The sequence below is a fragment of the Daktulosphaira vitifoliae genome, unplaced genomic scaffold (assembly GCF_025091365.1).
Source record: "Daktulosphaira vitifoliae isolate Bord-2020 unplaced genomic scaffold, ASM2509136v1 Scaffold_1, whole genome shotgun sequence".
In the NCBI taxonomy this organism is placed as follows: Eukaryota; Metazoa; Arthropoda; class Insecta; order Hemiptera; family Phylloxeridae; genus Daktulosphaira; species Daktulosphaira vitifoliae.
In genome coordinates, this window is record NW_026099572.1 from 52765110 (window position 1) to 52788468 (window position 23359).

Sequence of the window (23359 nt, forward strand, 5' to 3'; positions counted from 1 at the left end):
CCTTGGAAATGATTTTTTTAGTTTTTATAAAACAAAAAAAATGTATTCTTAATGTAAAAACGTAGTTATTAACTGAAGGCTGATTATTCATAAAAGTTACAAAGCTAATAAAATACTTTGTTGAACCATAAAGAGATCTGACGCAGTTACATTGCGTTCCATGATTGACACCGACGTGGAACGTATTATATACTTATAGTACATGCACTTTGACAGCGTGTACAACTAATTGTCCTGCATACTTGTGTTAGTAATATTGTAGACATAAAACTAAATTAAACCGTTGAATGTTTCAGATGACTGAAGTGACGACTAGGAACGTCGATTATAGAACATCTGTCACCGCGTCTTCTTTGAATGACAGCGACAAAAAAGTCTTGTCTGTCAGGCGTTACGAGGCGAAACCTCCGGAAAACTTAGAACTAGTATGATTACTTTTTATTTTACATAATATTAAGTGTTTGTGGTGGATAAGTGTTGTATACATTTTACCCATTAGGAGGCATTATTTTTAACACATACTACCTAATCTTTAAACTCCCTAAAACAGTTTTTTTAGTATTTTCATATTGTAGTTTTTCCTTACATTTGAATAATACTCATACTAATGTGTAATCTTTAAAATCGCGTTTGAAATACTTAATTTGCTTTAATTACAAGAATTTTGCAACGGTATAATTGAAAATACATGTTGAGGTAGCACATTACTGCAATGAAAAATGAGGTCAAGTACCATGACGTTATTGTGGAGCCGTAAACAAGTCAGATCTTATACGCATACTGTCTGGTCATAACTCGAGTAAGATACGAGATAACACAAACGATACAGAGAGCATCGCCGAGTTTAGTTTTTTTAATAGAATGCACAGATAATATCAATTTATATGAGCTTTCTAACGATTGACCAAAGCCGTGCAATTCAGTTACTACTAAACATGTGTAGTAATAATTTAAAATTCCATTATTAGGCCATCGTTTTCACGTCTAATGTCTCGTATAATATACACTCGACCATAATAATACATTATGTGTAAGACTTTGTTAGGCTAGGCATCTAATGATCTAAATTCCAACATTCGAGCCCGCATAAATCGCCCGTATATAATAAGAACAGCAGAGTACCATCGGTACCTCGTTTAACAACCTTTGCTTATAATACTGTTGGGAATAATAGCAGTAAAAGTATTCGCCAGTAATTTTATTCAAAAAATTTCGCTAGTGAAAAAACTTTCAACTGTTTTGAAAACTACTTTAATTCAAAATAATTGCCGTACTTTTCGATGTCGCCCATATTCGGCTGTGTACATTTAATTTATGTATAAGTACAAAGAAATTTCATGAATAATGACAGTAATTACATTTAGAAGAATACTCGTTCAATAAAAATCGTTCTCACATTTTATGTTTCTGCAATAATTTCAAAAATGGAAGTAATCAAACAAATAAACAAACTTCATAGATTTATAGTAAAAAGTGAATGAGCCGTAGAAAGTAGAAGTTCTACAGGCACTATGTAAACTTGTATGCAACGGAACTGTAATGTGTATTGTGGCGGGGGCGGAGGAATCTTTGCTGCATGCAAACCATAGATTAATTTTCAGTTTGTTCGTCCGTCGTCGAAACCTTCGCTCGCGCGTTGGCGGTAAACGTTCTTTAACGTATTTTTACTGTAAATTTTACTTCGGTTAATTCAACATGATACTTTGGGTGTGACAAATTTGAATGATAGATCGGACTTAAATAGATAAAAATCCGAATTTGGAATGGTCGTTATACTTATTGTGCCTCCACCATCATCCCCCGATAGCGGCAATGGCACATATACGCATCGTTGTTCAGCCAAAAGCCCTGGCGGTAGATCCACCACAACAACTTCTATATCTTTTATGTCATCGGACTATGACTCATCTTCCTGTTCATTTTCACAGGTCGATCCGGATAATTTGATAGCTACTACAAAAGAAGGTAAGACATTAACATAATATATATTTCCTTTGCTTATATATAAACTTTTGTTGTTTTCCATGTACATGTATTTCCTCAGAAATTAGACGAAAGGGTTGTTTTAATAACTATGAAATAGTTTAAATTAATTGATTTAAACTATCTCATAGTTATTTAAACAGAAACAAATTGTTTGATGAGATCTCATGGGTGTTTTAAAAAACGTACAATTAACCAATTATGAATGGCAATAATTGATCTTAATCTTTAGGGACGATATACAATATCACTATGTGTAATAATTTAGGAAGCAATTCAAAAAATATTAGAATATGAGGCATTTGAATTTTTTTATAATTTGAGACTTGAATTATAATATAAACCATGCCTTAAAATACACTAAATTAATACATAGTCATCTTTTATTTATAGTTAAAATGGACTTAAGTTGGTATTGCACTACAATGGTTATTTTTAAACGAGCTGTCTATAAAAAGTTTCTCTATAAACCTCTATTTATAATCAATTTTGATTTAAAATTTATAATTGTTTACTGGTGCATATTGGTAAAAAAACTTAAGTTTTAATATTATTAATTGATTTGTGAAATCTCAAATTTTATCCTTTTTCCATTTCAGTTTTTTCGTATACTTATAGGACAAAAAATTAGTAATTTAACTTGTTATACTATTTCTAGTATTAAAATTATTTCCTAATAAATACAATTTTTTTATTATTAATAGTTAAAATTTTCGATTATCGGTGACATAACTAAGCAATGCATAATTACGAATTCTAAAATATTTTAAAATCAATGAAGATAGTTAATTGTTCTACTTATATAATTTGTTAAAGTTATATTTTTTTTTACCAAATTATTATACTTAAAAAATACATTTTCCACTATGTGTAAATGTATGAAAGTTATTTTTCGTTAGTTTCTTGAAATGTTTCAAACAATTATATTAATTATAAATATAATAGAAAAAATTCAGGTTAATAATTAAAAATATGATAAATTATTCTCTAAGCTAAATAGACTTCCTACAAATAAATAGAGAATCCTTGTTTTTAATAAATAATTGTGTGATTAATTATATTTAAGTTTGACCAATTATACTTTTTATATCATAAATAATTTTATATTCTAAGATATTATAAAGAAAAATGTTTGATTCGATTTTTTGTTTATGGAGCTGAAAAATGATGCGGGAAACGATTATAAGACTGTCCGTTAAATTTATTTTTTAATTTATATAATTTAAAAACATAATTCAAATTAAAAGATAAAATGCGCAACTGTTAGCTCATTATCCTAGCCGGTACTCTCGTCAATACTTCAAGAAGACTATTGGACTTAGAATATATAAGTCCAATAAGTATATAATTAACAATGACACATCGTTACCCGTCACATGATTATCGTAAAATGTCAATAAATCTAAATCTTGTTGCTTATATTGGATTGTTAGCTTGCAAAAAAAACTGATAAATAATATTTAAAAAGATGCAAATTTGCATATAATTATGAATGGAAGAAATATTGACACTCATGGTTTATTGGACGATTGAGTATGCAAGAGCAAAAGAAATAAAAAAAATATTAAGCGATTCGGCTTCTGAATATTTTATGTAATCTTACTGATAAATTCCTTTTTTGGAAGATGGCGAGCGTTGGACTGACGTAAACGCAACCCTATAGTTGCACGACTGTCGACTTAGAAATGCGTTTCACGTATGCGAATTCCATTCTATTATAATATGTTGGCCTCTGTATTGATAAACGATTTTCTAAATAATGAAGATGATGATGATAATTATGTTGTTTGCACATCCACGACATGAGTTGAATAATAATAGATTCAAAAATAAGAGAAACACATACACGTTTCCAAGTTCATCGCTGGTAGCTTCGTGTGCGATTATTTTACGAACGTTATGACCATTTTTATGGATATGTTAATTTACCTTAACGATTATTAGTCATTGCCTATTGGTATTTCTTGTACACACAATAGAATTGGCAACCTTACGTCAAAAATAGCACGACGACACAAAAGTACAGAACAGTATAATCAATTTAATAGATACTTTGAAGATTTGTTGTTATTTATGCAAATTTAAAATCTCTGTATGCTTCAGGTAATATACTAAAACCCGCTCAATAATACTCTCTGGGGAAAATATCTTCAATCTATTTAAACATTATTTATAGTTGTATAATTTTAATTTTGGTTAACTAACAAAAGCTCATAAATTGATTTCTCTGGATGTAAGAGCTTATCAGGTTGCTAATTATAAGGTTTTTTTTAAGCTATACTAGCTATTTAAAACGACTAGTTTAATAAAAACTCTATGTAATTGTGAGTCTTGATACAACTGAAGAAGAAACCGGAAATTTGTTTAAAACTTTAGATTATAAATGATAATTAAGTGAAATTTTTATGATGGCGTTCATTATAAATAAATCGATGTAATTTATACACTATAATTACTGTTTTACACGAAAGTAGAAAAATTTACAAGACATTATTGCAAATAAAAAAATGTTAATTTAATAAATATTTAAACACATTTCAAATTAAATAAATGTAGAATTTGAAAATGCAGTTATTAAGTATAAAATAGTGAAGATTTGTAAAACATAATTTTGAATTTATGTTATAATGATTTATTTTAAATACATTAATTGATTTTACGGTATATTTTTTCAAAAACAGTAAATTTTTATTTATTTTGAAGTTGCCAAACTTAATGAAAATACAATATATAAAAATATAATCGCAATATTTTTTAAAATAAATTTGGAATAAAGTTAATTGTGCTGAAAATTAGTTGAAAATATTTAATAAAGTCATGAGTTGTGGTAGAACATGACCTATATATTATTTACACTTATTGCACTTTGTTTGAAAAAAAAAACAGTGAACAATAAGTTTTTAATCTAGAAAATAAAGAAAAAAATATTATTGTTAACGTTTAATGATGACGACCGTTAAAAAACAAATAGTTTGTAAATAAATGTATGATAGAATTTAAAATAGGTGTTAAATTTTATGAATTTATCACCGTTAAATAGCCATTTCTAAAGCATTTGAACAATAATAAGAGCTCAGTTAGTAGTTTTGAGAACTCGTAAGATTTAATACAAATCGTATTTTGAAGATCTGGAAATTCAGAGTAAATTTATACACTTCAGAAGTTAATTTTTTATTATTTGTTTTCATGAGTAGTTACTTAAAATGTATGTTTGATGAGGTATACTAATCACATGTATTCTTGTAACAATTAGTATTTGCGTGTAAATTATTTCTCTAAGAACGACAAAAACATTAAAACGTCATGACATTCGATGTAGTGTTTTTTTTTGTGCATTAGCTAATTAATATTCGTGACGTATCTGAAACACAATGGATGGATTGAAATCAGTTTTGTTTTGCAATTATTGCGTTTTCGTTGCATGTAGTGAAGATTGACAAATGAGTACTGATGTTAAAAAAGCATTACAAAATCTAAAAAAGTACTGTTGGAAGATATTTCTAAAGGAATAGATATTATCATTAAACTAATGTGGTAACTTTTTGTAACAAAGAATGTATTTTAATTTTGTGACAATTTTCTATACATGTATGTTTAATGAGAAATCTCAGGATAAAATTGGTTTAATAATGAAACTATTATTATTTGTTTAGTTCCCAATAATACATGATTATTAAAAAGTAACAAAAAAATGTATTATAATTTCTATCTTTGCATTTTTAAATGAATTTTCATAATAATAAGTAATAAGGTATACAATAGTTTTTATATTTTTTTGAAATTGTTATGCTAAAAATTACTGATTATTTATTAAACAATTGTTATTCTTCTGTTAATTCTCAAGAAAGCTATAATTAATCCTCTTGAACTACAAAATAGTAATTTTGTGCTATCAACTTTTTCTATATGTCTTTAAAAGTGATATTTGTTGTCTTTTTTTTTTTTTGACCACTTAAAATTATTTATCATAGATTTTTAATGCGGTAAACCCCAAATCTTACATACGCATATGTTTGTTATGTTAGTGTGTCTCGATATTGTTATATAAAATTATTTAGACTTTTTACAACGTAATTTTAGCATTTTAGTAATTTTAGCAATTTTACCCTCCTCGTTTAGTATAGCCTCATGTGAGATCCCGGTTCTAAAATTGTTTGAAGAACTGCAACGAAATACGGGCACTACTTACGGTCCTGACCTTGTCCCTGGTATCATTTTTAGTTCTTGTCGTTATCCGCTTACTCGTCCAATCCATTTTTTGTTTTCCTTGTCATTGTCTTCGGGTGTTTTTCCAGTACGATGGAAATCAAGTTATATTACACCTATTTTTAAATCAGGTGACAAATCTGATGTGGGTAATTATAGACCTATTTCTAAATTAAGTGTGTTGCCGAAAATATTTGAGAAACTTCTAGAGCCCGAGTTATCATTAAGTTTTAAAAACGTGCTGAATAACTGCCAGCACGGCTTTCGTAGTTCTAAATCAACTATTACTAACCTGCTTGTGTTTTATACTAATATTGTTTCCACTGTTGCAAATGGTGGTCGAGTAGATGCAATTTATACTGATATGAAAAAAGCGTTTGATACATTAAATCACAAGGTATTAATTGATAAATTAAAACATATTGGCATTAAAGACCCACTACTTAAATGGTTAGCTTCATACCTCACAGGCAGACAGCAGCAAGTAAAGATAAATAATATTATCTCTTCCATTATCCATATCCCCTCTGGGGTTCCTCAAGGAGGGCATTTATCTCCATTACTTTTCTTAATTTTCATGAACGATCTTTCTGATGTCTTTCAACATTCAAGCTATTTGTGTTTTGCCGATGATGTAAAAATTTATTCTAACATTCGTACAATTCACGACAGTCATAATCTCCAAGCAGACTTGTGCAGATTTTATAATTGGTGTGTTGTTAATGGTTTATGCTTGAATGTGTCTAAATGTGCTCAGATCACTTTTTGTCGTAAGCGTTCATATGAACTATATGCATATAATATAAATAGTATTAATATCATAAATGTTCCTCATATCAAAGACTTAGGTGTAATTCTTTCTTCGGATTTATCTTTTACTGAACACATTTCATTTATTTATAATAAAGCACTACGGATGTTGGGCTTTCTTAAGCGAAATTGCTGGGAGTTTTCTAATCCTATTTGTTTAAAAGTTTTATATTGTTCTTTAGTGCGTTCTATAGTCGAATATGGGTCAATTATTTGGTCACCATATCAAGCTAATCTTACTAATAAACTGGAAAAATTGCAAAAACGTTTTCTACGTATGTTAGTAGTAAAAGTAGGAAAATACGATATTAATGAAGTTGATTTAAATGTAGTAGCTTCAGATATTGGTCTAACCAGTCTGAGTATGAGGCGGAAAATGTTTGACGTTAGTTGGATCCATAGTTTATTAAATAATAAAATTGACTGTCCAGAAATTCTTGATATTATTCCTTTTAATGTTCCTTCAGTCCATTTACGGTCTCAAACGATGTTTTATGTTTCTTCTGTCCAACAGAACTATAATCTTTTTGCTCCGGTCAATCGTATGTTATTAGAATGTAATGAAGNATAATTATTCATTTTAGTATCCCAATTAACGGTATAATTATTTAATTTGTAAAAAATATTATTTAAATATCTACTGAAGTTTGTTGCCGAATCAATTTTTTTTCCTTTCGATTAATATTATCAAACCAATAACAAAATTCAACCCATCATGCATGCATTAAAAAATAATAATTCATGTAAATATGGTACTCGATAATAAATACATTTATTCAGACATTCGATTTACTTAAGTGACCGATATAGAAAATCACGATTCATCGCTACAGTAAACAATACAATTTTGAATTATGATTTCTTAAATCATTTATTACTCAATAAACAAACTAAAGATAATTTTTTATTATTAATTACTGCGCTATAGTCGCATTAGCTTAATAGCATATATTGTGTTATAATTATCTAACATGAATTAAAGTTTTTACTAATAATATTGTATTTTCAGTAGAATTTTTTAAATAGATATATTTCTGATGTAAACAAACTATTAGTAACAAACTTATATAAAATCTTTACGTGCTGTCATGACAACTTTATTTTTACCCATTTCATATTTTTTTCAACGTACTATGACCTTCCGTGAGTTAGATTCATACGTTAGAATAATTATAACTATGTGTATGTACGTCTATGATACTATTACTCTTTACAGTAATAATAATATCAAATTAGCATATTCTTATTACCTCATCGAACTTATGCGGAAACATCTCATACTGATGTACTTGCATATTTTTTAAACTGCATTATGTACTTTCTCTGCAAGTCATTGTTTAGCTGTTATGATTTTTTAAGATTTCATTGAAGTCTAATATGTTCGAAGTTATTCAACAATCATAAATAATAAACTTAAAAACGTGTGAATTTTTTACTCGCATTATGTAAACAATTATTATGTGTTAAAATGTTTATTCTTGTTACTAACAAACAAACCCATTTATTGTTCTTTTAATAAAAGAACTTTATTTGGCGTTTTATTGCTGAAATTTGTTTTAAAAATTTATCGCAGTCACAGTTTATATTAACGATGATTAAGAACAATGTATATAAACGACAATAAATAATAACATCGAAGTAGACTGCGGTAATTGTTAGTATCTCTGTGTTTTGATTGATTGTCATTTACCAAAAAATATACCGAATGCGCCGTTGAGCTCTTAAAATATTTTCTCGTATGAACGCTCATTAATAAAATTTCATAACTGCCAGTTGACAGTTTAATAGGGTCCCCGATGTATGCGTGTGTTTGTGTGGACACATTTTGCACCACGTTTCTAAACCAGAAGTTAGAAATGTGCAAATGTAATTTGCCAAAGAAAGTGCCGGGCTAGCCCAGTTAACCGCATGCATATTACAGAGCCATAGGAACGCGTGGGCAATTGTAAATGTCTCTCCGTTTCCTTGTCACTGTCATGTATGTGCGATAAGAACAAAAAACCATTTCCTTTAAATACGGTTTTCCTTCCTCTCGTATTTAATTTTTATGAATTTCTCTAACGTTGCAGAAGAGTGGGTGACTAAAAAAAAAACCGAACTGACCACAAAAAAGCAAATCGAAACCCGAGTAAAAAGACAAGTAGTGTTGGAAGACGGTAAAGTAGTCGAAGACTCAGGGCCGATCGTAACGACCAACACGACCGAGGACACCGAAAAACAGGAACATCAACAGACTGAGGTAATTTTTGTTTAACGTTGCAATTAGCGACAAGTAGTCATAAAAAAAATTATATTCTACAGGGTTTTAGATATGTAATTAAAATGTGCACAGTATTGACTTTATAAAGGAGCTACATTTCTAATTTCAATGTTTACGATGACAAATTTTTTATTAGGTACAAAAATTCTCAGTTAAATAAAACTTTTTTAGTCGTTGAATTTTTAAAATGGGAAACTATTTTTATTACTGGGATAAATACTTAGTTATGATAATTTTACTTATTTATTGGACGTTTAAAATCTTATTCATAAAGTAGTAAACTGACTGCACATAATGTATTTGAATTTTGAATTTATTAAAGTGATTTCAACTAAATTGAGACAGACATTTTATGGTTGAAAGTCACTTTTGAGCTCAACAATATAGTATACGCACTTAACCCGTCATTTTCGTTGACACGTGCCAAACTACAAAAACATCATATCTAATCCGAATTGACGTGCCGTGGTCTCATCAGCTATTCTTTTGAATGAAGGCGGCTCACGACCGCTGTCTATTAATTGTATCTTCGGGCATTGCGCAAAATAATTACTGTGTTTCGTTACCGTGTAAATATCTAATGAGAATATTATTATGATTGGTCTCTCTCTTTATCGCGAACATCACAAATGATGTAGACCGCCGGCACAATTGGATCAAAGAGCAGAATAATAATACAGTTGTTTTGTGTATATCAAATGAATAATAGATATTATGATTAGATGTATACATTGTACTAAATTTTGTTTAGTGCTTCAGTGCCTATAACTCTTTTTAATAGGTGATCTATTTATTTTTATAAAAAAATAAAAACAATTGTCGATGTTTAAATGAGTCAAATTTTTTCTTTTTCGCATGTATAATAGTCATTGGAATTATTTTTGTTATAACTAATGACCACCTAACTCTTCTATTATATTCTTCTTATATTATCTTAACTCTTCTATATTATTATTTATTTATTGTTTTACTGCATTCAATGGAAAACAAACTATTAATTTATAGAATCTAAAATTATGTATTTTTATTTATTTTTTATAATGAGATACATATTGTAGCCTATTAATTAAAGATTATTCAACTTTCTTAATAATCCGTATTAGTTTATTGTAATAATATTTATAAAATCGATAATTATGTTAGTAAATTTATTAGAAGTAATACCTCAAACTTGTTTAGCACCGTCAAATTGGAGACAAAGGGGATGGCGAAAATACCAAAGAAGTAGTGGTGAGATCATCGTCACTTGAAGGAAATCCATCTTTGCTAAAAGAAGTGCGGGAGAAGAAAATTAAAAGTCGGGAAGAAAAAGAAGAAGTAGTCGAAACAGAAGATGTGGTACATCTCGGAAACATTAGTGACAAGGTACGTTTTTTTAAAATTATGAATATTTCTACCGTTATAGCTACTGTAGGCTAGTACCTTGTTCGTATATTTGTTATATTTGTACAAAAGCCAAATAATTTGTTTTGTGTCCCGTGACAATATTAAACGATTATGCTTTTATAATATTACAAAATTGCTAGATTTTTAGATTATATGCGCGTGACAATGGCCACGTATACGTCGTGCTCTAAATATCATAGAGATGTCATTAATACTTCTGTCACATATGTCATTTGCATGTTGCACAATTTAAGTTAGCAAACACCTTAATTTAGTAATTATTCAACGTAATATAAACGTGAATCAGCTATGAGTTGGTTGTTAGCAACGTTTGTTAATACTTAAGAATTTTATCAAACAAATTTAGGTTTAAAAAGGATTTACTTGAGTTTGTCTAGTATCTAATTTGATGTTTTATAAACACGTACAAGTTTTTTGTTGAATATTTTTCAACAATATTTTCAAGTAGTATAGTGAAATATATATTTTTTAACTAAGTCAGCTTTTATTTTAAAATTTACTATTATATTTTTCATATAAATAACATTATAACAAAATTAATAGGTTGTATTGGATGTATTTAAATGTTTTATTTCAAGTATATTAAAATAGTTATACTCCATTTTTGGTTCTAATTAATCCTTCAGGCTTGAACGAAAAATGCGTGAATACTTCCGTCATTTTTAAACGGCGTGCTGAGCGTTATAGTTATACATATAATTCTGTTTTATCTATTATCATTTCACGTAACTGTTGTTGAAGTATTGTAAATTATATCTGTACCGTGCAGTAAAATATGAATATAATTTAGTCCGACATTAAGGTGACGACGCCCCTGTAGTTAAAACAATAACATTTAAATTTACGTCGTAAAATTATACCGGTTAATTTATCTGAGATTTTTCTCTCAGCCGTATCTTATTACTAATAAACTAGAACTTCTGCTGTGATTGTATCGTATATTTCTTCACTTTGGGCTTATAAGATCGCCAGCGGCCGTAGTCCTCGAGCAGCGATCATATTGTATGCATTTACTTTTGTTCAGTTGGCTGTGTTCACAATATTGTAACGAAAAAATAAGACCGGTTTTCGATACCGTTTTTTAGCATCATGCCGGTATTTTACGAGGTAGGCACACCAACACACAGAGTCCGGTCTGTTGCAAGAATAAATCTTTATATAGGCTCCCCGAAGACTTAGCTGTTCTCATTCTATTTTTCATGTTCTATGGATAACCTGCTGCGTTGAGATACGCGTATAACTTTTGCCAACATGGAATTTGCTTGTACGCCGATTGCTGTACAAATATTTTGCAGATTTTAATTGTTTTATTATCTTTATTTTTTTGTTAGTATCAGATTGACTGCGTGTTAATGAAGTATTTTGTATCACGTTGGATGACAAGAAATTGACGTCGGTTCACTAATACAAAGAAGTTTTCTTAGACATATATTTAATAATAATCTAATCCTAGAAAAGTAAAATAATTTTAGCACTTTCTTTTGGGATTGATTGTACATAGTTGATAAGATACAAACAACGAGTATCTTCTACTCAAAACTAATCCAATCTGAACACGCGAAGACTATAGGAAATGTTCTAAAATAAATTGTAACAGTCAAAATGATAGGATGACCTCCTCAATTTCACTTGCCCCTGATTGGTAAAAAATGTAAACAAACAAAGTTATTATGAGTAAACGAGAAAATATACGGTCATACTTGTGCTTATTATAATATGATTGTTGTGGGATCTATGTTCAGTATTGTGATATCGTTATGTTCTGTCTATTCACCTGCTGTTTTCTACCGGCGGCGTTCACGACTTTCGACTTGCACAAAATTGGAATTCTTGTTTACATAGTAAATTAAACGCTTCGTGCGTTTTTTTTTTTATTTAATACAAAAACTAATAATAAGACACATATAATGTTTTACGTACAAAGTGATAACCGGTTTTTTTATGTTTAATTTTGTATTACGAGTAGCAAACGTTTTAGTGATATATACTACAAATGTAATTGTCCATCAAACAAAAAAACAAATGTAATGATAATAATAACAGTCGAGTGTCGCTAAAATTTAGTCACGCCCGCTGTGGTACTTGGTAGTTCTCTTGTATTAATGAAATGCTTTTTCCCATAGTTTATTTTTTCATTTATTTCTGCGTTGCTTTCCAAGGTGAGCTACTGCATTTGATATTCACGCGTTTTATTGCTCTTCGTCCGACACTTATAGTAATATAAATTTATAAGCGTTAGGCCGGACACTCGAAGTATACTATACAACTCACACTACATTGCTTGAATCACGAATTTCCATGTCAACTAAAAGCTCTTTCTCGTGTTACACCATTATGCCTTGAATATTAATAGATGGTATTATAAAAGATTATAAACAAAATATGTTTTAAATTTAAGAGAAAAATTAGAAAATAAAAATTACTCAATAAATGAGTGACTGTCTAATCCGCATGGATGTATAAGAACAGTATTATTGTTATTCGCATAATTTATATTCTATAAAGAAATTTATTTATTTTTTTCTTAAGGTTATTAGGATTTCTATTTACTACGTTTTCTACAAAAAACCGAAAGATTGATTTGTAACTTTCCTATATCAAAGATTAAAATAGTTTTACTTATAATCTTCTAAACCATGATAATTTGTTCATTCATATTTTATAAGAGCTTTAAACAAATTAAATTTAAGGACTCGTACTATTCAAATATTTCATTGGTGTCGTCACTTTTTTTGTTTGGTTTTCTATAATTTGTTTGGAGATGTCTTCTACCGCACGTCAACAATTTTAATTCAATTTTACCAATAAAATTAAATTTTTGAACTTCAACAATGTTGACTTTTGAGATTGAAAATCAAATATCATGTTTTTACGACACCTCTTAATTTTTTTTTAATACTCATAAAAATGAGTTTGCAAAATTTGTAACCGATCCGTCAAGTTTAACCCATGCCCTCATACTTTTTAAGTTGATAAGGAAATTTTAATAGAAATAACTAAACTATGTCTCACAATTTATTTTTTTATTTAAAAATATGAAAATAAAACTAACGTGAAGGAAATTTTACAAAAAATTAAAAATAATAACGTCATTGTTGTTTTTCTTAATAAATAGCTCACAAAATTACTGTATACAGTAAAAACACGTATAAGTCTTAAAAATACGTTACAACTGATTTTATTTATTTTAGTTTTATACTTCTGAAAACGATTATTTGGTTAAAAAAAAATTCTAAAAAATTAATTTCTTATGTCATGTACAGTAATTATACTTTTTTTTATCATGACCAGTTAATTATCTATTAACTACAAATCTCACTAAATTTCCTGTGTTATTACATTTTTTAGATAGAAAAATTAATTTATATTTTGATTATCAGTTATGGTTTTTGATTAATAATTTAATAACACTAAATTATATCTGTTTAAATTATTATTCATTAGAATGAAAATCTAATAATTAACTAAACTCTAAAAAGAAATATATTGATTATTTGAACATTTTTTTTTTTTTAATGTTTGATAATGTTATAAAAAAATGTCTTTATTAAACCTACATTCTAAATCCAATTATTTCGTTAGATTCAAGAGTTTTTTTTTCATCTTGAAGTACATTGTATTATCTTTAATTTGATATAGGTTAATTAAAGACAGTTTTTAAAAACATTCAACAATTTTAAAGAAAGAATTTTGAATGTGATGAGAATGTTTTCCCTCGGTAGTTTTTTTAGTTAATGATTAGATTTTTAATAATAAAAGAGATTTCAAATATATACAATTTAATGTTAATCAAGTATTAAAGCTATAACGGATTTGTCCCAACTTTTTCACTGCTTAATTTTCTAAGCATTATAAAAATTAATGGGCAACGTAAAAAAATGACATTCGATTTTTAGAAACCTAATAGATAACATTGCAATTTTAGCCACAGATGATAAAATTAAAGCATTATTAAAAAAATTATATTTAAAGTAGTATATTGTAAAAATAATACATTTTATTTTATTAACAAATTTATTTTATTACAAATGTAAATGACATAAAAATTTTGTAATTTATATTGTAGAGAATATTTCGAATATGTTTCGGTTATGATAACTTGTTATAAACTTATCTTAAATGGTTTAAAATAATGTAAATAAAAATATCTCCTTGAAAGTATTTTCACTATACATTATTTTATCATCCAGATAGTTCCATCAAATATTATTAATATATATTTAAATTAATTTAATATATATGCCATATAGCAGGCATAGCATGTCGATAAAATTTTTTAATTTATTTTGAGGAAATAGAAAATATAATTTTTTTTTATAGATTTTCTAGAAATGACGACGAATAATTAAAATAATAATAATGATAAATAATTAGATTATTTAACTACATAGAATTTTAACTATTGAGTCAATTATTAAAAACTAAATGATCTTTATAGTTTTAGATATTTATGATTACTAATCTTAAATTAAATTTTTAAAAATGTAGAATCTTTTCTACATGAAATGTGAAACATTTCAATAATAAATATAATTTTATATACATACAATTTTTGTAACTTAAAATAAATAATCTAAAAAATATTACCCAGTCATCAAAAGATATTTAATTAATTTGTTTTTAATTTTACTGTGAGCAAAAAGTGATTATTTAAATAATCTTCAACTTAATATTTCATAATACATTACACATAACTCGAAAAACATAAAATATAACTTGAATNAATATTTCATAATACATTACACATAACTCGAAAAACATAAAATATAACTTGAATATAATGACAAATACCAAAATGAATTCATTATCAACTCCTAGAGGAAACGCTCTATCAATTATAGTAATATAATGAATAAATTTAATTATTATACAAATACTTTTCCTGAATTTACAAAAATACTTTATCATTTTTCATCTTTTGGGGAAAATATCATACAGTAATATACATTTAATGAAATTAATTGTAATAAAAATAATACCAAATTGAAGATCAAAGTATTCATTTTAATGCAATTATTTTCATTTATTTTAACAGTGACATATTTCTTTTAATTATAATAAATTTTACTCATAATTGGTTAAACACTGATGTCTTTTTGATAGAAAAAATTGAAGACGTTTTTACATTCTCCTCTTTATTTGATTGTCTAAACACAACTTAATTTTCATTATACTTCAACAATTATTCGACTGTTGAAAATCTATCTTTTATATATTATATAAATTATAAATTACATAATTAATTAAATATTTTGTTCTAATAATAAATATGTATATATATTTATTTTGTTAGAAATTTATATTTTCAATATTCCATCATAAATAAATTTTAAACTGATTTTTAAAAAGTATAAAGAAAACTTATGTCAGAGTAACCAATTATTTTCTTCGATCTCAACAAACAATTTCTCTTTGGTATAAACTCAATGACAACAAAATTTGAAAAAAAAAAAAACCTCAGAATTTTTTTGGAAACATAATAAAATTTCGCTAAGGCTTTATTATACGAAGATTACAGTATAATTATATTGTGCTATATTTTTATCGACAATTTTCGGTGATATTGCCATGTAATCACGTCCCAGCCATTACATCGTTGTTTGACCGGAATCGGACGTGGGTATAGGTGCATTAAGCCTTGTGACAACCAATATCTATAAGAAAAAAGGAGAGGTTCACGGTGAAAACTTAAATACTCATATGGATAAAAAATCTGTAGGAAACGACGGTAATAACCGAGCAGCAAGCACATTTTTTGTAGGGGAAAAAAAGTAAAAATCGAGAGTTGTTACAATTTCCATGACCCTATCCACCACCGCTGCAGCGATTCGGTCCGGCATAGAGACCGGTATTTGTTTGCTAGTGTATGTATCTAAAAGCAGCGGTGCGACGAACGCACAGCCGGTGACCAGTCTGTGTAATTCCAGTGAACCGGATGGGTGTCCTCTGATGTCTTTAGAGTAGTGATGACAGTCGGATGGGCTTTTTTGAATATTACAGTACATAACTGTCGTGTTTAATAATCAAATTAAATTTAATATTACGTGTAGTAAAAGTAGATGTCGGATGATGATAGTAGTAATCGTATTATATACGATGTCTGCCAGCAAGGATAACTCGGACAAATCATCATCGTATTAGTTTGCATAATACTTGCGTAGGTGTAATGGCTTACGGTAAGTACTTTATGTGTCTGTTAAATCTGGCATTAATGATTCCTATAATCGGCTATTAACAAATTCAGTGTAATGAAAAAAAATTATACTGAATCTGTAGTAGAATATATAAGTATTATAATACATTGTAAAACATGTAAAACATGTCGAACATTGTGTTTAAATTATACATAACTCGGTTGCTCGGTTAGATAAATTTTTATTTTAAAACTATTTATTTTTTGATTATATAAGATATTTTCTTGGGAAATCTAAACGAATAATAATTACCTTAATGGTGTTTTTTTTGTATTAGAGTTGATTCTATATTTTAAATACTTGTACTCGTAAAATGATACTTGTTTTATAGTTAATTAGTGTAAATAGAACTAATAAAAATATTTTCTTTCGTAAAAAATTCAATTAAAAACTTTCCTAGGAGTAGGCTAAAATTCGCAAAAATATGTCTTATTAAAAAACACGTTTTGTTTGTATAATGGCCGTCCCGGTTCTATTAACAAAAAATGGTATTGTAATTTATAATATGCAAAAAACCTAGATAAAATCAATGAAATAATGTCGATATTCTCAGGTGATTTTCTGTTGACTTTGTCTCTTACAGTTTTCAATGTTTTCAAAAAAAAATGCAACGCCATAGAAAATGGAAAAAGTCATAGAGTGATCAATGTGGGCAGAACAAATTTTGAAGTGAAGAATATTCGAGTGATACAATTTTTGTAACGGTCATACATTTGTCTCGAGTCATTCTGATATATTGTACATGTATATATATATATATATGATGCGAGTGCAACGTTTTCATTAATATAAAAGATTTTTCTTGTTCAGTAGACTCCGACTTCGAGTAGGCGTTCGTTTATGTCTACTACGACGAGTCCAACGACTCCTAGACTGCTGTCTGCAATTCGTATATAATAGATTCGAACCGCGGCGGTTAACGCGAATAGCATTATTCCGTTCTATGTATTGTATCGATATGTCTGTTTTTATAGTACATTGGTTGCAACTATTGTCATGTGTGAGTTGTTACTGTGATTTTTTCTATGTCTAGTTATTGTACAATATGTATAGAGAATACGATTTCTTCGCGTGTAGACGTCCACAACATAATGATTCAAAATTTTCATAAAATACCGTTTTCCATTTGTCAAATTTTCAATGACAGTTGATGTTATGGTATGATGTCGAAGTAAATGTTACGATAATTAACATTTTGTCGCGGTTTATGATTTTGTGCATTTAACTGTACATGTTATCGCGGGGCGTTTAAGTCTCCGACTGCGTATCAACACTTCAGTATTGTAATACGAACCTGTATTATAATAGATTGTTATTAATCGCTATTCAAAAAAATAACCAACTAATCTCATACTATGTTCAGCTAATTATTTTGATTCGAGGCCATTGTTATTGGTCGATTTCACCTGTGCCTCGGGTAATCTAATCATGACTCGGTAGAGTTTATAAGAATCGACGCTTATAATCACTACGCTGAAATTTTTATGCATAGCTTATTTTTAAAATTATTAGATGTACGTGGTGTAGTGATAAATATAATATTTATATTAATATGAAATGATGTGATGTGCTGTACTCATAATATAATCTCGTATCATGCGTTTTAGTTTGTGCATCTATAGAAGATATGCAGTGGCAATTGCTGTATATCTATACTTTGAGGTTATACTGCTACTCAACTGCCGTTTTTTATTTTATATATTGCTCTATGGTTACGAATGTTTTACTTCGCGAAAGTATACTTATACCATGACCAAATCAGGTTACCTCAGGGTACTTAACGATTCCACGCGAATTCACTAAAAAAAGGATCAGTTTTTCCATGTTCCTATCTAAATGACTGCAATATTTGAACAATACATTATCTATGTATTTACGTATTCCGTAAAAATACTAATTATATTTTATATTTTTATTTAATTGTTATTGTTCCAAAGAATAACTTGTCCTACTACCAGTTGTATTACGTAATTAATGAGCACTGAATTATTGAGTGAAGTCCATCATATCACTTGTATTCATGATCATTATTACACATTTAATGACCACAGTCATTATCGTGTTATGTACAAATTTTGACGTGAACAAATTTGAGTTAGAAAATCGTTTGTCATTCAAAGTGGCGGTTGAAATTTTCTGGATAACGACTTATTCTGTGTCTCTTATACTTGTAATGTCTGTTGATAATCAAGGAAGCTGCTAAGATCAGCACTACAAGGTTTGTAATTTAAAATTTAATTGAAATTTTCTTTTGTGGTATACTCATACATAATGTCGTACAAGTACGGCAATATACGTACGGTATGGTCACGTAACAAAGGGAGCCGCCGGTTATTTGGTTATAATGAGTCCATTTGTAGAAAGCAATTTAAATCGGTATGAGATATAGATCGACTATGATTTAGTCTCTTGCAGCCTATTTGTGTTTTTTCAAGATAAAATTTATAATAATAAATTTCAAAGAAAAATTTTAGCAATTTTTATGTCTTGTATCAGTTGAGAAGTGACTGATTGTTATTTACCATGCAGACTAAATCAGTAAGTTTGCCCGACTTTCTTCTCCTTATTATTTTTTGCTATCATATTATGCTCACAACAGAATTGCACTTTAAAGTGAATATGTTTTTTTGGCTACACTTCAGGTAGCGTACGCGCTACTTCACCTTTGCCACTATGTGAAACCTAAAATACTTGACAGCAAATACCATGTGAAGGTCTTCAACGTCGCCTTATCATTTAATGTACCTAACCGGGTTGGGGAACTTTATGGTCGTGACAACGACGACCGGCGAGACCTGCCTTGGGATCAACGAACGTTTGCCACGCGAAATACAATAGCGAATTATTTACACACCCGCCGTGTTTTCAAATTATTCAAAGCTTACCCGTCCCAGCGAGGAATGTTAATTGAAAGACAATGTCAAAATTCTTGCGGTGCGAGCAATTAACGCGACCTCGCTGGCGAGTACAAGTTGAATAATGAATCGAAATAATGATACAGTCGCGACAATTTAGATGTACTCCTATCGGTCGTATACAGAGACATGTCCGAGTCGACCACATCCCTCAAGTTATATATATATATATATAACCTGCACTGAGTACAAGCATCTTTAGCTACCACCAAAAGCACTCATCGTATTGTTAATCGACAGGAAGGTATACTCGATTATGATTAACACAATAAGAGAACGGTATCCAATTTTGAACGCACGCCTCTGAGTATACGATTCAACCACAATATCAAGTTACAGATACATAATTTAGGCTGTGTTACAATGTAATATATTTGGGTACAATAAACATAAATATAATCGTTATTGTTCGTGGTGTGGTCGTTCGCGTCTTTCGTCGTGTACATGTGACAGTGACCTTGAAAGTCGTACACATACAAGAATCGATCATGATACACAAGTACACTCGAAGCATAAATATGCTGTTGGAGAGAACTATGTCAGAACGTTAGTTTTGTAATATATACTTATTCAATATGATTTTGTTATGAGCCGTCTTGCATTTGTCTATTGTGTTTGTCCCAGACAGTACGGTTGAGACTGGCTAATGCTTGTCCGATCTATCAAAAACTAATCGTTAATGGTATGGATGTTATGAGTGTCATTAGGGCGCAGCTTTCACTATTCTCAAGACGAAAAAAAAATGACATAATCCCCTTTATTAATACCTCTTTATGGAAAATATCTTAAGCTCAATCATGCGTAATGCATATCTTTCTATTTAAAATAACTTTGTTGTGTTGTGTAATTACAGGCATACCAAGAAGCTGTACAGAGTAAGCGGGACATTCGCGAGGCTTTGGAAGAATCTAATCATAAGCTAGTGCACGTGAATAGCTCAGGACCTCGCATTGTTCACCAGAGCAGCAAGAATAAAAAGGTCACGGACACTGAAGATACTAGACACACAAAAGAAGTTCAAAGGGACGGTAAGATCGTCACCGAAACGAAAAAAACCACTGAACACGAGGAGGTAATATATAATTTTTATATTTGAAAATACAAAAATAAAAAATTATAAGACTAGACACGCGACTGGAATGTTAATTTATTGGCATTCCGGACGTTAATGCAACTCTTACAATTTTATTTTATTGAACTTCGAAGTATTCAATAAAATTTTGTTTCACTTTTATATATTTTTCATACCTACGTTTTTATTCTATCCTTTCACTTAAACTTGGTATTCGTTTCAATATGGTTCTAAATCGAATTCCGGCCAAATATGTTATTGCCCACTCCTCATTAACATGTCTACTACAGGTTTACGATAGTCGCTGTAGTATTTTCGTAGTAAACGAGCTTCACTTAATCGTGTACTGTTAAAGCGTGAACATCCATGTAGTTGACTAATGAAATATTTCGTTAATTATGAGTCATAATGCTATTTGATTTCAATATATATTTTCTCTTTTCGATTTACCTAATAAATATGTTTATCTATCCGTAGGTAAACGGTGTAGACGAACCGGATAGCGTACCGTTGCCATCTTCGCTCCTTCAGAACTCGATACGTGAGAGTTCTCATCGTTACATTAAAACCAAAGATCAAGATATTGACGAATACTTGGCTAACGGTGAAAAAATCGGTGAGAAGATGCGATACGAAGCTATCACCGAAGAAGGCGGTCGATCGGGTGATCCAGAACAATTACTCATGTTAAACGGTGACATGGCGGGCTGGGAGAGTCTGTCGGAAAGAATACGTAGGATGAGAGATAAGCAGCAGCAGCAGCAGCAGCCGCCGGTAGCGGGCAAAACATTAGCCGATTTCGACGAAGAAGAACGCACTAGAAAAGTACACGTCCACTACATAATGGCATTCATCTCTGATAGCTTATAATTATGTATATAATGTTTTTAGGTTGAAACGGCCAAGTGGCTTGAACACCATTTCGGTAGTGAGTCCACTAGATCATCGACGGGTAATTTGTCCGAAGAAGAAGACGACGAAAAAAATCAGAGGACAACGTCCAATAGTTTCATAAATGTCACAATGAAGTCAACGGAAACACCGGTCAACGGTTATTTCAAAGGCGTGTCTGAATGGAAGCCAAAAGACTCAGCACCCATTAGACCACCGGTCAGGAGAAAAAAAGAACTAAGAACCTCAGAGATTAGCAGCTCGATGAACGAGTTGGAATCTTCCCCTTTGTTCAATACCGTGCAAAAAAGAGTACAGGGATACGAAATGTCCAAAGAAAAGCTTTCCGGTCGCAATTCGTCCAACTCTTATTCACACCATCACAACGGATACGACCAGGTAAGCGTTTCAAATTGCACGCCCATAGTCCACACCGTCAGTCAGGATGTAATTTGATAGAAAGGTACTTTAGGTTAGGCTCGTGTCCAAAGTAAGAGATGTGCGTACAATAATTTATAGTTGAGTCGAGTACGTGACGTGACGTTAAGCACTTGCGAACGGTCGAAAGTATTTTATTCGATGGATACAATTATTATTGTTGTTATTGATGACCCTTAATAACAGGCATCGTACGCCAGCGAAACTTGAGTATTGTGGTGTTGAGTTCACATCAGTAGCACGATCGGAGTCAAAATTTCTAAACGTAATTATTTTTATTAAAATCATGAATTCATAAGATCGAGTACAGTTCAGAAAAATATTCAACATTTTAAGAGAAAGTAATCGTTTTGTGAAGTATTGATAATTTAGGCATGTTATTTGTGATCTTTATTTAAAATACCGATACAATGTATTGAAAAATTGTTGACCAATTGAACATAACCAGAATATACATTAATAAACATGGTGGCCATGACTATTAGTTTTCAGAAGGTGAAAAATCATATATTTTTTTCCTGTTATATTATTTTTGTTTGTAAATTATCAAACTCCTTATCACTAGATAAAAAAATAATTTTTGTATATCCTTAAACGTTTAAATGTTTAATTTTATGATACGTAAATTTAAAATCAAATCGAATAATAAACGATATAATTAACACATAATTAAAAAAATATTCTTAACATTATTAGACGTTCGATATCATTCAATTACGCTTGTTAACATACTTTTTGCAATACAATAAATTAAAAACCTAATCTTATATCTCAATGACATTTTAAACAAGTTTTGTTTGTAATCGTTGTTTTTATTATAATATCTATTAATTTTAATGGAATAGGAGATTTTTAGGTTTTTTAATGATAGAACTGTATCGAATTAACTGTGTTTATATTTAAACAAATGTAACGTATAATTACAATAGATTTGCACATATTAAGATCACTATGTATAATATAATTAAAAGTAATTTTATACTTATTTGGTTTCGTGTCTTGGATCAATAATACATATTCTACCAACGATTTAGCTTAGAGCGAATTTTGATAGAAAACATGTTTATATGACTTCGCAGTCTTACATTAATTCAACACAAAAGTTAAATTTAACCCAGTTTTAGCTTCGATGCGAAGCTGAGAAGGTATTGGTTTTACTAAGATGTGTTTTTTTTTTTTTTTT

At 29.4% G+C, this 23359-nt stretch overlaps 1 protein-coding gene across 2 annotated transcripts in view; it reads left to right on the forward strand.

Moving 5' to 3' along the window:
• The window catches only part of LOC126896230 (serine/arginine repetitive matrix protein 2), a 52163-nt gene that overhangs the window by 18278 nt on the left and 10526 nt on the right, over positions 1-23359 (forward strand). Inside the window, exons 2-8 of one of the 2 annotated variants that reach the window (XM_050668841.1) lie at positions 297-425; positions 1929-1965; positions 9069-9238; positions 10439-10624; positions 20629-20847; positions 21325-21672; positions 21739-22137. In XM_050668841.1, the coding sequence (XP_050524798.1) occupies positions 297-425; positions 1929-1965; positions 9069-9238; positions 10439-10624; positions 20629-20847; positions 21325-21672; positions 21739-22137 (1488 nt within the window). Of the gene's footprint in view, positions 1-296; positions 426-1606; positions 1966-9068; positions 9239-10438; positions 10625-20628; positions 20848-21324; positions 21673-21738; positions 22138-23359 lie in introns of those variants that run through there. The other variant, XM_050668840.1, reaches the window with a different exon arrangement.